This window comes from Homalodisca vitripennis, chromosome 8 (genome assembly GCF_021130785.1).
Source record: "Homalodisca vitripennis isolate AUS2020 chromosome 8, UT_GWSS_2.1, whole genome shotgun sequence".
Lineage (NCBI taxonomy): Eukaryota > Metazoa > Arthropoda > Insecta > Hemiptera > Cicadellidae > Homalodisca > Homalodisca vitripennis.
In genome coordinates this window covers 12,599,927-12,618,798 of record NC_060214.1, presented here as the reverse complement: position 1 = coordinate 12,618,798, position 18,872 = coordinate 12,599,927, and the positions used below count along the sequence as shown (strand labels likewise).

General features: G+C 33.9%; 1 protein-coding gene across 1 annotated transcript in view; it reads left to right on the top strand.

Moving 5' to 3' along the window:
• The window catches only part of LOC124367307, a 38,537-nt gene that overhangs the window by 9,824 nt on the left and 9,841 nt on the right, over positions 1–18,872 (top strand). The window contains exons 4-6 of the mRNA XM_046824033.1: positions 3,237–3,371; positions 10,609–10,740; positions 18,589–18,733. Of these exons, the coding sequence (XP_046679989.1) occupies positions 3,237–3,371; positions 10,609–10,740; positions 18,589–18,733 (412 nt within the window). The remainder of the gene's footprint in view (positions 1–3,236; positions 3,372–10,608; positions 10,741–18,588; positions 18,734–18,872) is intronic.

Sequence of the window (18,872 nt, the reverse complement as noted above, 5' to 3'; positions counted from 1 at the left end):
TTTAACAGTGATTGCAAAAACAGTTTAAACAAAATTTGTCGTTTCTCTTAAGCTTACTCTATGCTTTAAAACTATAAGTGTAATATATGTTTACAAAGAACAGCTGATTAAAAATTTGAAAAGACGTTAACATATGTTTGCTGCAATGCATTTCTTATGGGTATTTCTGTAACCAGTGGGGCGGAATCCTGAATCGGGAAAGGGATGGGCATAGCTTATAAACCTTCTCCGTGGAAAAATACATATACGTACAAATTTTCATCATGATCGGTCCAATAGTTCACGATTCCATAAAGGACAAACATACAAACATTCATTTTTATATATATAGATAAGGTGAATTTTGATGAATTTTGATATATTTAATTTTGTATTTATTATTGTTTGTATTAAAATTTGAGACAATTTATAAATAATTGTTCCTTAATTATTTAATTATTATTACTAATAAATTTCTAAATTAAATTAAGTATTGAAATGAATGTGAGATGGGTATATGAAATGAGTCATTACAGTATGGTCCTCGATTATGAATTCTGGATTGTTGTTAATCCATTAACAAGGAAATGTAAGAATACCGCACAATCAGAAGTGCAGACCGTGTAACTGTCCTGCAGGCCAACCGATGGGCTATCTTCAACACCTGTTTTTGTTGCGATCGGTTGGCGTTCTGAATGCCTGTAAAGCCCTAATTAATATCTGCTGAGTTAAGTTCAAGCATGTCAGATTTTTAACCTCGTCCTGCTGTTGGGTCACTGCACAGTTACTTTGCCTCTTCTAATAGATTCCAGTGGCTAACTCTGTTGGGACGGGCGGACGGGCAAAGCCCGGGTGAAAAAAATAGTTAAGCGTTTCTTTACCTGGACTTCAAAGTGTCCATGTAAGTTACCCCCCCCCCCCGGAAACACCATGAGGCCCACCAGTCTACAACTTAAGCAGTTCCACAAACCGCCGAAAACAACCTATCAAGTCCTCCTGGGAAAAGTGTTTTGTGAGAGCAAAGATATTAAATAAGAATAATAAGAGCTATGCAATTATACAGCATACTTAAAATGGCTGAACATTATCTTATTTTGGAGGACCATATATCACTCTGCCACCAGTAGTTTGAGTCTGAGTCCACACCACGGAGAGTATCCAAAGGGGTTGAAGATATGTAGCAGGAGTTGAGAGTACAATTGATGAACGAGTACCGCACATTGTCAGTTCACACACAACAGCCGCGGTAGTCGCGCGGAAGTCTTCAGAAGTCATGTTGCTAATAACACTAATTGTACAATCACTGTTTGAAGGGGTTGAAAAGGGGTTTAAGATGTAATAATGTTTAAAAATTATAAAGAGAGGTTTAAATATACTGATATTAAGAGAGAGAGAACCCATAAAAACCGCCTAATGTGGTGGGTCGAGAAATTGCTTATAGGAGATACATTAAGCAGGACATCTGAACAAGGACTGAGCGGTGGCTTCGGTACGCCTGGTTATTATACAACAGCAGAAGCACTGGAGGTGAACAACTTCATTGCAGTGAGTTTAGCACAAGACTACTGTATCAGCAATGATCTGGTCTTCAGTGAAGACAAAACTACACAGCTAATTATAGGAAAGGTTAAAAATAAAGTCACTGGTCCTCCTAACATTCAAACCCTTAATTCAATAAAACACTTGGGTATAATCCTTGATGAGAAACTGTCCTGGAACTATCATGTTGACTCACTTTGCGTGACACTGAGCTCTGCAATTTTCGCCTTGAAGCGTATTCGAGCCATCAGCACGGCTGGAGCAACAAGAACAAGCTACCACACGCTTTTCAAGTCCCACCTCAGATACGGTATAATATTCTGGGGAGGGGCAAAGCAGGAGAACTTGAAACGAGTGATGGTGCTCCAGAAACGCGCTCTTTAATCCATGGAAGGTCTTCAGCCAAGGGAAAGCTGCAGGGACACTTTTCAAAGCCTTGGAATTCTAACTGCAGTCTCATTATACATCTTGGAGACAATTGATTTCGCTCTAAGATCTTCCTTTTCAAGACACAACAGTATCCATAGCTACAACACAAGGCACAACATCAACTTTAATCTTCCTACCCACAGAACTTCCATCTTCTCAAAAAAGCCCTCATATGCTGGAGCAAAGCTATTTAATATGCTTCCACAGTCAATAAAGGAAAGTCTATCCTCCGCATTGAAGAAGAAGCTCCGGCAGTGGCTTGCAGACACTCCATTGTATAGTCTGGATGAATTCACTACTCGTGCAATACCTCATCTCTACCCAGCAGGGATCACTTCTGGTTGGTTTATACCTTCCAGTTGAACCCACCACTGGGCACAGCAAAAACCGATGTGTCACTTCAATCTGGGCAACCTTATGGATGTCCAGGAGCGGCACATCACTAACCGCATATGTAAAGATTCTCGGTTCATGGGCAATTCGATAGGTCTAGTCTACTGTGGGAGATGACTGTTGGAGTTTGTTCCCTAACCTCAGAGGTTCTTGCTAACCTCACCAAGGGTATGCCACCCCCTGCCTATTTTGACTGGAGAGGCTGGTTCAGAGCTGGTCTCACCTTCTTCCAGTGAGACATGACTTTGAGATGTAGTGCCCTAATTCTTCCTCATGGATCTTGATAGGAGGCGGCCCCTACTCCCTAACCTTACCCATCCTGAATATCCTGTCACTCCGGAAGCAGCGCAAAGGTTCTTACAGGACTAAGTGCAATTTATAAGCTTCTTGTCCTAAGAGAACAAAAAAAAAAAAAAAACCTCATCTCGACAACGCCACTCCATATTAAGTTGCATATTATTTTAGATATTGCGCCTATAGGGGTAAGCATTGCCTGATCCTCTTTCTCTCTCTCTCTCACTCTGTCTTTATACAATGAAACGCTACTACGTGTTCAAATCAATATCTATTACAGTCTAACGCTAAATAATAATAATAATAATAACATTTATAGAAACAGTGCTTAATTCAGATATACTAAAACTAAGAATTAAATATTCTCCACTTAGAGTTTTGTGAGCGAAGAAATTGGAAAAGCAACACAGGACAATAATAATTTAATTACATGTTAACATCTGTGTGTGTGTTTTATTTTAATAACTTGTTTAAAGAAATTCTAGCTCTTCGATAAGGTCGTTTCTGTAAAACTGAGGTTACTCAATTAAATACTGTATGAGGTCTTAGATCGGAATTTTAAAGTTCTTATTGCACATGCTAATGCTGGAAACTGTTTGCAGGAATTGATGAATAAGGCTAACATTGATTACCCTGCTTACCAATCCTTTGTGTATAACCAGTGGATCCATCTTCACGCCCCACGAGTTCGGCAGATACCTCCTGGAGTGAAGCTATACACTGAGTACCTGTGGCACGTGAGTACTCTAGAGTTGTTACATCGTGCAGGATTAGGAACTCTAGCAGAATCTGATAATTTATCAATTGTTTATCGTTTCAAAAGTTTAAGACTTCAAGCAGACACATATAATAAAAATTGAGTAATTCCATTTAGTGAAATTCTTTTGATTGCTTATAACATGCTTATGTTTAACATGCAAACAAGAATGCTTTTTTGCAGTATTTGTTTGTTATTTTTCTGAAATCCGACTATTTTTAGTACGGTACTAAAATTTGAAATTATTGTTTTACATGATTCTAGCAATTTTTAAAATTCTTTCCCTTTAAACTATTGTAAGCAAGCTTAGTTTTTTACCTGAGTTGTTTTCCTTACAATGCAATGGTTCAATTGTGATTAATGTTTTAGTGTTATTTTATATTGATTTTTTACTTTTATTCAGTAATGTTATAAAAAAAAACATGTTGTGATCAATATAGAGTATTATTTTATAAGAACTAAAATTCCGTCATGTGTTTTTATTTATCACAAAAATCAACGTATGTGATAAATCCCCCCTCTCCCCCTCTCTTCCATCTCCCTCCCTCCCCCCTCTCTTTCTATCTCTCTCTCCATCTCTATCCATCCATCCCTTCCTCCTCTCTCTCTACCTCTCTCGCTCCATCCATCCCTTCCTCCCTCTCTACCTCTCGCTCCATCCATCCATCCATCCCTTCCTCCCTCCCTCTCTTTCTACCTCTCTCCCTCTAACCATCCCTCTCTACCCCTCTCTCTAACTCCATCCATACCTCCCTCCCACCCTCTCTTTCTACCTCTCTCTCTCCCTCCATATATCCCTTACTCTACCTCTCTCTCACTCCATCCATAAATCCCTCCCTCCCTCTCTTTCTACCTCTCTCTCTCACTCCATCTATCCATCACTCTCTTTCTACCTCTCTCCCTCCCCCCACACTCCCCCTTCCTGACCCTACATTTACTACCATCAAGACACTCACTCAACACACAATCCACAAAGTTACATCATCATGATATTATCATACGCCAACCCTCTGTAAATGCTCCTGTAAATGCTTAAGATCAACAATTAAGCTAGTGTACAATGTACATACAAAGAAGTTATAAAATATTCTAATTCACCCTTATCTATGTTTAGTCCCCAATGTTAGTTTATTTTTATACATGTCTGGTTTGTAAACACTTGGTAGCTTAAGGCAATCTGGTAATTTAGGAAAAATTATATTTGAAATGTAGTGTGAATTTGTGCAATTGATAGACTTCTCCAATTTCGAGGCAATAATCCCAGATGACACTGCTGCCCCCTGTCCACTGGGTTACCTCGCCATTAGAAATAATGTGTGGTGAAAATCACCACACGTGTGTAATATTCTCTTTTGCTTCAATATTCCATTTAATAAATTACTCATATGCTCTATTTTCATTTTGTACAAAACATTTATATATTTCTGTCACATCCATTTTAATCGGTTAACTGACCGAAAATAGAATCACAAATTTCACATCTTCCTTGTTGTAAAGACAAGATTCAGAAGAAGAAGGAAGTGTCATCTTTGTTTCAAAGAGCTTTTTGTACTTTCTGTACAAAGTGTAGTTTCTATTCTGCCTATACGAGTATTGTTTTCTTTACATATTTATAATAAAATTAATAATCAGATACGTATTATTTAGTTTTTACTTAATAGGTTGTAGTCAGTAAAAGTTATTTACTTCTGCATTTCATTTATTCTCTGATAGCCAATATGGTAGGTAATTGTTTTTTTTATTAGGTTCCTCACCGATTACCAATTTCAAATTGTATACGGGTGAATCTCACCAAATGTAGTAATTTAAGTCCTTGGCAATTTTTTCATAAATAAATATATTATTTTAGGTAAAAGTCTGTTATTTTATTTACCTAAACACCTTTCTTTAGCTCTTTTAATAATTTAAAAACAATAACTCATATGATTTATTTAATTATGCCTTCTTATTGGAAGAAAAAATACAAATCGGTAACTGTCTTTGGGCTATCGTCTGCTAATTCACCTCAAAATATAAGTCATAAAACGTTACGTTTAAAAAATAAAAACTATTAGTCAACAATACAGCTAAAGACAGTGGCTCAGTGAAACCAAAGTCCTACAAAAGAAATTTAGTTCATTAATAATATTCAGTTGCCTTTGGTCCTTGTCACCGGGGAAGTCTACGTCAACGACCTACTAGCTACGATCCCGCAAAAAAGTTAGCAAGACTTGATTTGAGCGGTAAAAATTACGTCTTTGTATGTGAGGCGAATGTATCGAGTTTACTTGCTGTTTTAGTGAAGATTGCATCGAATCCAGAAGCTTTCAAACAATTAATATTCAGGTAAGAAACTATCAGTACCTTAATTCCTCAACAAGTCGGTAACGCTATTTTTTTGTAAACTATACAGTTAAAACATTTCTGAAAGCTATCATATGCCGCCGTTATTAGTAACGAACATAACCTCAATCTCCTAACCTTTGTTCTCAACATTAAACACGGCAGTACTAGGTTATATCTGAATATTACAAATCGGTGACGCACAAATCGGTGACGTTAACGATGAGGTATAGCGTTATCGATTTGTTGGAAATACACTTCTAAACTGTGTGACTTGCAATAACTGTTGTTAAATAATTTTTTAATTTATATATAATGTTTGAAAGTTATGATTAAAATTCATTTTAATGTTACTTTTTACTTTTTCTAAATTAACGTGATTACTACGAATAGTATAAACAACCTTTAACAGTTTTCATATGCTCTGTAGCATGTTGATTTAGAACAAACAATTGGATTATAAATTAACAACAAATTTGTTAAATTACTATTTATTGGCATATTGTAATTATAGAAACTTTTGATTTTCCTCAAAAATCTTAAATTAACCAATCTCTAATACATTTATTTTTAATTTAAAACATACGTTTTTAAAAACTTTGCAACACTTTTTCTCTGCTTTTGATTCTAGGTCGTGAAGAACCATGGTACGTTCCTCAAAGCTATCAGCAAAGGAAAAGTATGAGAGACAGAAAAGCATTGACAAAGGAACGTCAGCGAAGGTATAGAGAACGAATGAGTGAAGAAAAGAAAGAAGAAAAGAGGAAGTATGACAGAGATCGTCTTGCTCGATTGAAAGCAGAAAATAAAATAAAGAAAATATCAGACATGACTCCTAGAGAACAAAGAAAAAATGCGAAAGTATTGGAAAGAAAGAAATCTTGTTAGAAGCCTGAAAAATAAATCACTGAAAGAAGTTACAGATACTCCCCCAGCTTCTCCTTTACAGGACGTGAGAGAGGGAATCTGAACAAAAAAGAAGAGGGCGCAAAAAAATCCGAAGAGACAAAGCAAAGGCCTATAGAACTATAGCCAAGCAACAAGAGAAGATTAAAGAATTAGAAAAAAAGTTAGGAAAGTATAAAAAACGGTTGCACAGAGAGAAAAAGAAACATTTAATTGACTCATCCCCATCTCCAAGAAAAGAAGTACGTAATAATATTAAGAGGTGAAAAAGTCTCCCCGCGAGTGAGGAAACAATTGTTCTTGGGCTATGCCCTGGAGAAAACATGCTGAAGTCCCAAACAAAAGAAGTCGCACACTCAAAAATAAAAAATCAAATATTACACAAAGTGGTCGGTAACCAAATATTGAAAAAATACCGAGTACAAAACACACTTCAGAGATCTAGTGCCTTATACTGCAAACAAAGTTATCGAGAACAGCCCCAGTACCTCTTTTGAGTATACACGGCCAACTAAAACTTCCATCACTAAAGAATTGTCCTGAAAAACTAATTAACTTTTTTTGAAGACGACCGTGTGAGCAAAATGTGCCCAGGGAAAAAGGAGTTTGTTAAAAAGGGTGGCATTAAAAACAAAGAAGAATTCTATTGGACACTTTATCTAATCTTCACAAAAAATTTCAAAAGGATACTCATGGAAATAATTTCGAAGGCATCATTCTGTCGTTCCAGACCCTTTTGGGTTACATTTCCCAAAATGATTGACAGGGAAACATGTGCCTGCGTGAAACAACGCAAATATGGATTTGCTAATAAAAGCATTAAAAGTAACTAATGTTATAGCGCAGCGGTCTCCCTGCTGAGGTAGTGAAATTTGTTGTGTGTTCAACTGATAGCAAAAAATGCATGTTAAATATGTGTTCACAGTGCAAAAGTAATGAAGTCAAGTTCTGCTATGAAGAAGACTTTTTGGTTAAATACCAGAAGTGGAAAAATGGTAGAAGAGCAAAAAGTAATAAAAAATGAAAAGAAAATTGTTAAGAAAACTGTCAAGGTGAAAGAAGTAGCTAAAGTATCTGTCTTAAAAACGTATTTAAAAAACGAGTTAGCTATCTTTAAAAAACATGTTTTTTTACGCAAAACACCAGGCAGGTGCTCTAAAAAACAAAATTGAAAATCTTTCAGAAGGAGAGCTTCTCTTCAGATTAGATTTTTCTGAAAATTATGTAGCCAAGTACGAAAAGGAAGTACAATCGGTTCACTTTGGTGCTAGTAAAAGGCAGCTATCCTTAAATACTGGTGTGTGGTATGCTAAAGTAGGTGACACCACAAAGACAACATGTTTTGCCTCTGCCTCCGATAACTTGGACCACCAAGCCCACGCCGTTTGGGGTCACATGAAAACCTGTTTTTTAAACGCATCCCAACAGTTCCCTGCAACTACCGCTGTTCATATATTTACTGACAGTCCATCTAGTCAGTATAGAAAACAGGATAAACCCTTTATTTACTGAAGACTCTTCTGCCAAAATACTTTACCCAAATGGAATCGTTCACCTGGAACTTCACTGAGGCCGGTCATGGTAAGGGGCCAATGGACGGGGTGGGCGGTACTCTTAAAAGGGAAGCTGATAAAAAGGTGTTACGTGGATCTGACATAACTTGTGCCAAAGATTTTGTGGATGCTCTTAGTTAGTTTTAACATTGATTTGTATGAGATCCCATCAGCAGTTATAGAAGACTTAAAGTTGGAAGTGAATAACCTCAGCATACCCCTTATAAAGGGGATTATGCAGGTTCATCAGGTAACTTGTGGACTTTGTACTGGCATTATGTATTGTCGTACACTTTCTTTGTTTTGAGTGTTTCAGCAGAAACATCCTGTAGACACTACAAACTCTCTGAAGTCTTGCCAACTGATGATCAATTATTAATTACTAAAAATAAGATCGATTCAAAACAAAAAAAAACCCCTCAAAATTGTCAGTTGATGACGTATTTACATCTTCAGAAGACGAAGAGTATATCAACCACTATGACCAACCTGAATTAAAGGAACAAAAGATTTGACCCAAATGTATAAATGTAACACAAACAAGGAAGATTTTGCAAAGAAAGTTACTTCTGGAGTTCATGTTTTGGTTGAATACAAAATTGACAAAGGAAAGAAATCGAAGATTGAACAATTTATTGGTGTATGTCAGAACGACCCTCTCACAAGAAGATGTCACCGTGATGTTTTTAAAATTTTGCAACAAAGATAACCAATTAATATTTTGCTAATGAAAAAGATGTTGTTTCGGTTCATGGTGATCAAATTAAGGCCATATTACCAACCCCAACTGTAGTAATGAAAGGGAATCGGGTTTTTTACAAATTTAAAAAAGCAAATGTGGGACTAACTAATTAAATATTACTATTAAGTTTTTAAGTGTTTGTTTTCAATGAAGGATTTTAATATCACACAGGTTAATAGTAACACACTTTATTGTATGCGTTGTAACAAAATATCCTTCTAAATTTTTTTATTATACTACACTAAATTTAAAAGAAACTTTTCTCAAGCAAAATTTGTCAAGATGTAAACAGCATTGGATATTTTATTATTTTCTGTAGTACTAACTATGCAACATAGTTTTCTAAGATAATTGTGTTAGTTACTAAGATATAATTATTGCATTACTTTTTTGTATCGAGTGCTTTGAATTTATAATATTCTGTTACCCAGTTTTTTCTCAAACTATGATTTTAAATATTACACTAAGTAAGACGTTTTTTCAAACAATTTATGTCCAGATATTGTTAACAGCATAGGACATTTTATTATTTTGCTATAGTACTAACTATGTAACATATTCTTTTTAAGATAATCATATTAGTTATTAGTTTATAATTATTTCAATGGGGTTTTGTATAGAGTGTTTTGAATTTATAACACTTTGTCATCTAGTTTTCATCAGAATATTCTTAAAAAACATCATCTTGACTATTGTCATTTGAGAGTATATGTTATAGATTATAAACATATAAAACTCACTGCGTGCTTTTTCTTACTCCTTTATCATTAGAATTCTTTCTGTCACTTTGATCTTACAAATCGGTAACCTCGCGACAACTCGGTAACGGCTGCTACAAATCGGTGACGGCTGCTACAAGTCGGTGACGCTCGTGAAATCGGCAATATTGAGGTTATTTTTATCTCTTAATTTTTTTATCCTATAAATTGTTTAGTGTTAAGAACTTATCCTTTCACATATAACAAGCTAGTTAAAGTACTTAAAGAATTTCGGGTTTTATTTGCAAAGTTTGCAATGTAAATGACTAGATAGCTTACAATTTCCACTTAAAAGGCATTAAAAATGGTAAAAATTATTACAAACTTTGTGACAGTAACTGTTTTCATAGTTTTAGGACTTCAAATCTTAAAACAATGATTAATTATTGGTAATAATTAATATTAATACAATTTTATATCGTGGATTTTTAAACGTTACCGATTTGTAAAAATATGGTGTCTTGAACTTTGTAAAAATTGAAAAAAAATAGAAATGATTCAAATTTAGCTCTGCTACTCACAAATAACTATTCCTTACAATACGTACTAACAGTTACACCAATAATAACAAACTTCTGATTTAATTGTTTTTATTTCTTTTACATAATCATTTTCTCCTATTTTGTGAGATTCACCCATACATTGTAATGACTCATTTCATACACCCATCTCACATTCATTTCAATATTTAATTTAATTTAGAAATTTATTAGTAATAATAATTAAATAATTAAGGAACAATTATATATAAATTGTCTCAAATTTTAATACAAACAATAATAAAAATACAACATTAAATATATCTATATGCACAACCCCTTTAAGCTAATCACCCTGAACCCGGATACAGAAATTTCTGGTTCTAGATTATTCAGAAATTGGTTTCTAGATTTTAAGAGGATTACTTAAAATTTAATTGATGTTCGGAATTTCCAGACGAAGGCAGAACAGTGCCTGCAGTTGTTCCCTAATTACTACAAGACTCTTAACTCCACTATCCCTCTTACTCTTAATGATCCACATGAAGCCTACGCAGTCATGGACTTCGTTAGACACGTCTTCGTTAGGGTAAGTTGTCTGTGTTAAGTTTGCATTTAAGCGTTTGATATTTTGATTGTGTAAATTGTACAAAAGCAATGAAATGAAATGATTTATTAGCCCAATAGAACATTACAATGTTATAAGGCTCGTCAAGAAATAATAAAACACTAAATACTAAATAACAAATTAAAAAAAAAATACTAACTACAACACAAGTAACATATAGCTAATACTATGTGTATGATATTTCACATCTTAATTATTTTCTGGTGAATTCGGACGAAAATCGTCAAAAGTATAAATTTCAGTTTGAAGCATGTATCTTTAATAGTTTTTTTGAAAGCCTTTAATGTAGGAATCTCTCTCCATGCTAAAGGTAATTTGTTAAAAAAATGCTGACTATTGTAAGAGAAAGATGTTTTAAAATGGGTTGTTCTGTGGTATAGGAACAGGTAGAGAATAACTATTACGTGTTGTGTAGTTATGATGGGAGATAAAGGGATTGGACTGTATTCTTTTATATGTTTGAGTTAAAACTTCCATTATGTAAAATACTTCTTACTGTTAAAATTTGAAGATTAAAAAAATGTCCTCTACATGATTGATTAAATTTCAAATTTCCTAGAATTCGGATTGCTCTCTTTTGAGTTTTGAAAACCTGTTCAATAAATGGTGAACTTCCCCAGGAAACAATTCCATATCTCAACACAGATTCGAAATAGCCAAAATAAATAGTTTTTTTTGCTGTTCTTAAGTCAGTCAAGTCTCTAATTTTACGAATAGCATAACATGCTGAATTTAGTTTTCCCATTTAACTGACTGATGTGATTTTCCCATCTAAGATTGTCATCTAAAGTAACACCAAGAAATTTACAATTTTTTTGTAGAAGTAAGTTTACTTTGGTAAAAAGTTATTTCAAGTTGTTCTCTAAAGTTTCTAATAAAGTGAAAATAAGGTATGGATGTTTTGGAAATATTTAAGGATAGTTTTGTTAGCTTTAAGCCAGTTAAAAAATCAAACTAATGTTATCATATAATTTTTGAGATAGTTCAGTTTTATTGTCCAGATTTAATCAAAACTAGTGGTGTCATCAGCAAAGAGAATTAATTTGTCACATAAATTGAACTGCTTGGGTAAGTCGTTTATAAAAATTAAAAATAATATTCAACCTAAAACTGACCATTGGGGTACGCCTGCCTCCAAATAGCGTGCAGGAGATAGATATTTATGGACAGAACCAGCACTGTTTTGAACTATCTCTACTACCTGGCTGCGATCCCTCAGAAAGCTACTAAACCAATTGAGAGCAACTCCTCTGGTGCCATAATACTCCAATTTATTTAACAAAATTTTCATGGTCTACACAATCAAAAGCCTTCTGGAGGTCACAGAACAGGCCACAGGTCGACTGTCCCTGGTCCAAGGCAGTTAGCACATAATCAGTTAAACTTATGATAGCATCTGAAGTTGACAAATTAGATTGAAAACCAAATTGATTTTTATTTATATTGAGAATGATTTTAAAAAATTTTTCAAGCCGTAATTTTACAATAGTTTCTAATAATTTTGAAAAAAAAGAACTGAAATAGGTCTGTAATTTTCTGCAAGATTTGAATTATTGTTTTTAAATATTGGAGTTACTCTGGCTACCTTGAGACATTCAGGGAAGACTCCGTGAGTCAGGGAGCTTATTCACCAAAGAGCAAAGAGGTTTTGACAGGATGTGGATGTGTTCCTTCAATAATCCTTGGAGGTATTCCATCCAGGCCTGGTGACTTACTTGATTTAAATTTACTTATAACTTCAATTATCTCTTTTTCACAAACAGGATAGAGATAAAATGAACCATTAACAAATGGATTTGGCAAAAAGTTTTGTGGATCGTAATGCCTTGAATTCAGCAAGTCAAGTTGGTTTGAGATAATATGAGGTACACTTGTGAAGTGCCTGTTAAATGCTATTGCAACATCCATTGGCTCAGTAATAATCTTGTCCATTAACAATTAGATTAATGTTTTTTACAGAAGCGAATGATTTAGTCTCTGAATTAATGATATTTCAGGTTGTTCTTGGAATATTTTTAGAGGATTGTATTTTTATTTACTAGGGGTTCTCTTTTTGCATAAAGGACTATTTTCTTATGATGTTTAAGGTAAGTTTTATATTCTTTCCAGCTATTTTCTGTGTTTATTGACTTGGCTCTGGCAAACAGCTCCCTTGACAGGACAGCACTTGCCCTAACCACATCAGTTACCCAGGAATATGGACTTGACTTAAGTTTTGTTATTGTTTTTAATGGGAATGCTAATTCATATTATAATATCAGCTTATCAACAAATTTTGAGAAATTTGCATCAACCGATTCACCATAAATCACATCAAACCAGTCCTCCTTTTGCAGAAAGTCATGAAACATTCTATGACCCTGCTCAGAAAATATCCTATGTGTAATTATTTTACTATTTTCATTTTTTTAGTAATAAATTATTGACATTTATTTTCAAAATTTGAGAAAAATTATGATCTGAAAAGCCAGAGTGAAGGTTAAGACTTGATAGCAGATTCTGAGGTATGTTACTAACAATATTATCTAAACAAGATTCAACATTTTTGGTAACTCTAGTAGGTTCATTTATAAAATATCTAAAATTATAACATTTTAAAATATTCTTAAAAGCTAAAGACTCTGAGTTATGGTTTAATAAATTAATTTTAAAATCACCTAAGACAACTAAGTACTTTTTCTCTTTCAAAGCTAATTCAAATAACAATTGCAACTTGGAAATGAATATATGAATATCGGAGTCTGGTGTTCTGTAACAACTAACAGTTAAAATATTTAATTTATTAGAATTAGTTGCAATGGCAAGTAAATCCTCTTAAATGCGTTAAAAAAATTATTATCTGGAAAGAGTTAAATCTCAGCGTTTATTAATTCTTTGGAAATCATAGAAAAAGCAAGAAATTTAACAGAAGTGGAAAATCCCATCAATGCTTTGACGTGTTAATTTTACCTCCTTTACACCCACCTCCACGCATAACTTTATTTGGATTAATTTGCTTTATGTATACAGGGTGATTCATGAAGTTCTCCCCCCACTTCTACAGCACATTGTACTAGAAAAAATAATGAAAAAATGTTATATAAACATAGGTCCGAAAACGCTTCGTTAGCGAGTTACAGCTAGCGAAAGATTTCGCCTGAATTCCTGGGTAAAGAGTAAAATAAAGCCATACTGAACTTTTGGAAAGGTTAATTAAGTAAGAAATATCGTGCATTCTTATGTATTTTTACCTGATAAAGCAAATAAAATAGGTTTCAGAACTGTACCTGTAGTAATTTTTTGAGGGATTCAGGGTTAAATGCAAAAGGTTGGGGCACGAAACAAAGTTTTTTTAAGTTTGATGTACAATAACTTTGTTAAATTGGTAATAAATACATAAAATCAACACACATTAATTGTAAAAAATTTAATTCTGAGAAAAATTGATATAATCAAAGTCTAAAATAAAACAGAAATAAGTACCAAAAAATCGATTTTATTCAGTATAATACATTACTAGTTTCAAGCAAAATTAATCAGGTTGGGCCACCCGTACGCACCTTTTTATAATAGATGTTCGAAAATGAGGCCATCATTATCAATACATTTTGCAGCACGTTTGTGTATTGCTTTTTTTGCGTTTCTTAATTTTTCAGGACTTCCCTGTATCTGCACAGCCGAATCCATAATACGGGCAATTAATTCATCACAAGAATTCACTTTTTGTCTTGTATACAATGTCTTTCATCCATCCCCAGATGCAATTAATCCAATGGAGATAGATCTGGTGATCTTGGTGGCCAAGGGTGAAGGCCCTCCACGACCAATCCAGTGTCCAGGAAATTGATGATTTAAGTAAGCAGAAACGGCACGTGAAAAGTGGGGAGGTGCTCCGTCATGCTGGAAGTACAAATTTTTTTTGAGATGTAAAGGAACATTCTATAACAGCTGCGGCAACTCTTCTTGAAGGAAATGCAAATAGAACTCAGCATTTAGGCGTCCAGGTAATATGAAAGGTCCAATCAGCCGATTGTGCAAAAGGCCACACCAGACATTGACGCTAAATCGGTGTTGTAAGTTCTGTTCCACTACCTCTTGTGGATTTTCTTCTGCCCATGAGTGTTCATTGTGCAAGTTATTGACACCATCCCGAGTGAATTGTGCCTCATCCGTAAACAAAAAATACGCTTGTAGAGTTGATTATTAATATTAAAATAGTTGCAAAAACTCGAAGCGAAGCGGACCATCCCCTAGCTGTAGATGTTTGAACCTTTTGTTTATGAAACGGATAAAATTTGTTTCGATTAAGTGACCTCCACACCGTTGAATGTGAAACTCCTATCCGCCTAGAAAATACGTCGTGTACTTACACCTGGACTGCGATGAACAGCATTAATTAACAATATCATCATCAAGTTGGACAGCTCGTCCATAATTGGTTCTAGTACTTGGTAGTGATCCTGTTTCCCGAAGAGTACGAAATGTTCCTGCAATTGTTTTGGTATCTGGAATCCTCCTATTAGGGTAACGTAGTTCATATTCTTCTACAGCAGCTCTAGCATTACCATTACAGTAACCCAAAATAAAAAACCATATCAGCGTATTCCTCTGATGTAAATAAGTAAGGCATTTTTTCGCTGAATAAACAATCGAATTATAACTCACAGAAAAATTGCATTTAATAACACGATTCACAGAACCCGATCTCCTGCTTGTAGCTTGCAAAACACCACTAATACACAGTTCTAACGTAAACAGTACAGAATACCATTGTTGATCAGCTGTTACTCGTGCGTTACCAACTTAGAAATTAGTAAAACAAAAAACTGCATTTTCGATGTTTAGTAAACAATAATGGGAAAATGTTTGCTTCATTTATTTTCGAACATTTGATGTAAATTTTTATAAAAAAAAATACAACGTAATAAAACATGATATTTTTTATTTACAAACAAATTTATTTAACAGTTAATCTTGTTTTCTCAATTTATCTCATCATTAAGGAACAAACATTTTGTTTTTGTTTTATTTTAACTAAATACCGTACGGTATTTCTTTACAGCTAGTAATGTATTATACTGAATAAAAATCGATTTTTTGGTACTTATTTCTGTTTTATTTTAGACTTTGATTATATCAATTTTCTCAGAATTAAAATTTTCTACAATTAATGTGTGTTGATTTTATGTATTTATTACCAATTTAACAAAGTTATTGTACATCAAACTTAAAAAAAACTTTGTTTCGTGCCCCAACCTTTTTGCATTTAACCCTGAATCCCTCAAAAACTACTACAGGTACAGTTCTGAAACCTATTTTATTTGCTTTATCAGGTAAAAATACATAAGGAATGCACGATATTTCTTACTTAATTAACCTTTCCAAAAGTTCAGTATGGCTTTATTTTACTCTTTACCCAGGAATTCAGGTGAAATCTTTCGCTAGCTGTAACTCGCTAACGAAAGCGTTTTCGGACCTATGTTTATATAACATTTTTTCAATATTTTTACTAGTACAATGTGCTGTAGAAGTGGGGGGAGAACTTCATGAATCACCCTGTATAACTGAGTGCTAGGATATGGTATTGTATATTTTATGTTGTGTTTTATGTATTACTTCTGATATTTTAGGTTTGATGAAAAACATTTAACATTTGTTTCAAGGTCTGCAATCTGATCTCTTCTTCAGGTAAAAAACTACACTAATGCATGACTACAACCTAGGTTAAAGTAAACAAAACATACCAGAGCGTTGTGACACGTATAAGACAGAGACTTGACTCCTGGAATCTGGAGTCCACATCTAAAGAGATACACAAAGTCGGTGACAAAGTAGTTTAAAAACTAACCCTGGGTTGTTTTGGCATCACAGACACCTAGACCACGAAAGAGGTTTGTCTGGTTTCCCAGCAGTCATTCAGTGTAACCCAGATGAAGAGGTGTTCTCATGGTCTCATCAGGTGCACAATTAAGTGCACCACAATGTAATGGAGTGCATGGTACATGGTTCTTGTGGTTCCTAACTTGTACGTGTCACAACGGTTGGTATGTTCTGTTTACTTTAACATAGGTTGTAGTCATGCATTAGTGTAGTTATTTACCTGAAGAAGATATCAGATTGCAGATCTCGAAACGTAGCGTTACTGATTGTATTGTATCACTGAACAAAAGCAAATGTCCGGAAAACTCCTGTTTCCTTCAAAATCAAACTTCAAACAAAGAACTAGACATGATGTCTCTCAAATATTTTTGATAAAATTAATAACAAAGTGGTAAAAGATTTTGTTGAACCTCCTTGAAAATTGGCACTACTGTAGCTATTTATAGATGAGTTGGAAATGTGTCACTTACAGAACTTAAATTAAATATATAACCTTGGAGATAGCTGGTTCTATATATTTTATGGTTTGAAATGAAATGATTTATTAGCCCAAACTAAAACACACACTGTTGCACTGTTATAAGGCTCGTCACGATTTATAAAACACTAAATACTAAATAACAATAAAAAAAAAAATAAAACACTAGTAACGTATAGCTAAAACTAGATGAAGTATATTTTCACATCTTAATTAATTATTTTCTGGTGAATTCGGACTAAAATCATCAAAAGTATAAATCCTAGTTTAAACTATATATTATTTAATAGGTTTTCTTTTTTAATTCTTTATTGTAAGAATCTCTCTCCATGCCAAAGATAGTTTATTAAATAAATACTGACTGTTGTAAGAGAAAGATGTTTTAAAATAGGTTATTCTGTGTATAGGCACAGGTAGAGGATGGAATATTATTTGTTGTGTAAAGGCATGTTGCAGGTCATTTGTCACAGCCTGTTGACTTTTTAATTGTTTTATAATTTTAAATATCTCACAAGATGTAACTGTTTAACAAGGTTATGTACCTTGCTCTCCACCTCCCTAGGTGACTGAAATCTGTCACCTGAGTATCAATCACTGGTCAATGTAACTGTTGTTGAATTTTGTCGATAAGCACAATAAGTTAGATTTGATGGAGAGAAGGTGAGAAATTAACCCCAATGGATAGCGGTGCAGGTACAAAGTAACCATTAAAGGTATTCGGTTCACTATCTCTTGAGTATCACTGACTTCTTGGCTATATCTTTGCTTATCGGTGTAACAAAAAGGGTTTACACAGAGTAGAAATTGTGACAATTCAAATATTGTCCATAGCAGTTTAATTATTATGTTCAACATTTACACTTTTGCTTCTATCTTCCCTTAAAGTTTCAATACAGAGTTATTGGCATTAAGAGATAATTCTGAAAGTGTTTCAATATTAAAAAAGAGTTTGTTGCTCAAATAAAAAATAAAGATCGTATAATAGAGCCCTGATGTACGCCTAAATGTATTTTAATCACTAGATTGAAATATCATAACAACCAATATTTTTTAACGTTTTATTTTGTGATGTGTCTGAAGAATAGAATAAAAAGTTGTAAAATATTAGTCTCTGTGATTGTTCATTTTTTTAATCTCATTTAAGCCTCAGCGTCAGCTATGCCGGCCTCAAAGTGCACTGTTTTTATTGTACATGATTGGACCTTCCCGGGATTTGAACCCGTGATCTCTCGGTTAGAGAGCCGAGACTATAACCATTAGTCTACAGAGGAGGACTTGTAATTAAACTAAGAAAAGGTAAGAAACCAAATGTAAGCTCCATATTTAATATTATAGAAATTGTTAAGGGAAAATTTTTTTTTATAGAATGTGTTCAGGGTGAAATTGAAACGCTATTCCAGTTTATGGAGAACTCTTCTGATTAGGAACTTTATTCAACAAAATTGTCTAAAGTTTAAATAATTACGTTGCAGGGGACCCCGGCAAGAATGTCACTGCCCAGTGTGAAGAGTCCTTGTGAGCTTCTCACAGACTTCAGAGACTTGTGCAAGATAAAGCCAGTTGCGGTCGAAGACAAAGACTTGAGAGTGAATCCTGTTATTCGCCAGAGAGTGCCAAGTACGTTACAAGCTTTTAAATATCTCTTATTTTGTATTTTAATGAATGAATTTTCAATCTTAATTTTAACCCTTTAAGCGTCATGAAAAATTTGACCTGTTCTTTGATAAAGTTACAATTTTTTTTAATTTCCAATGTG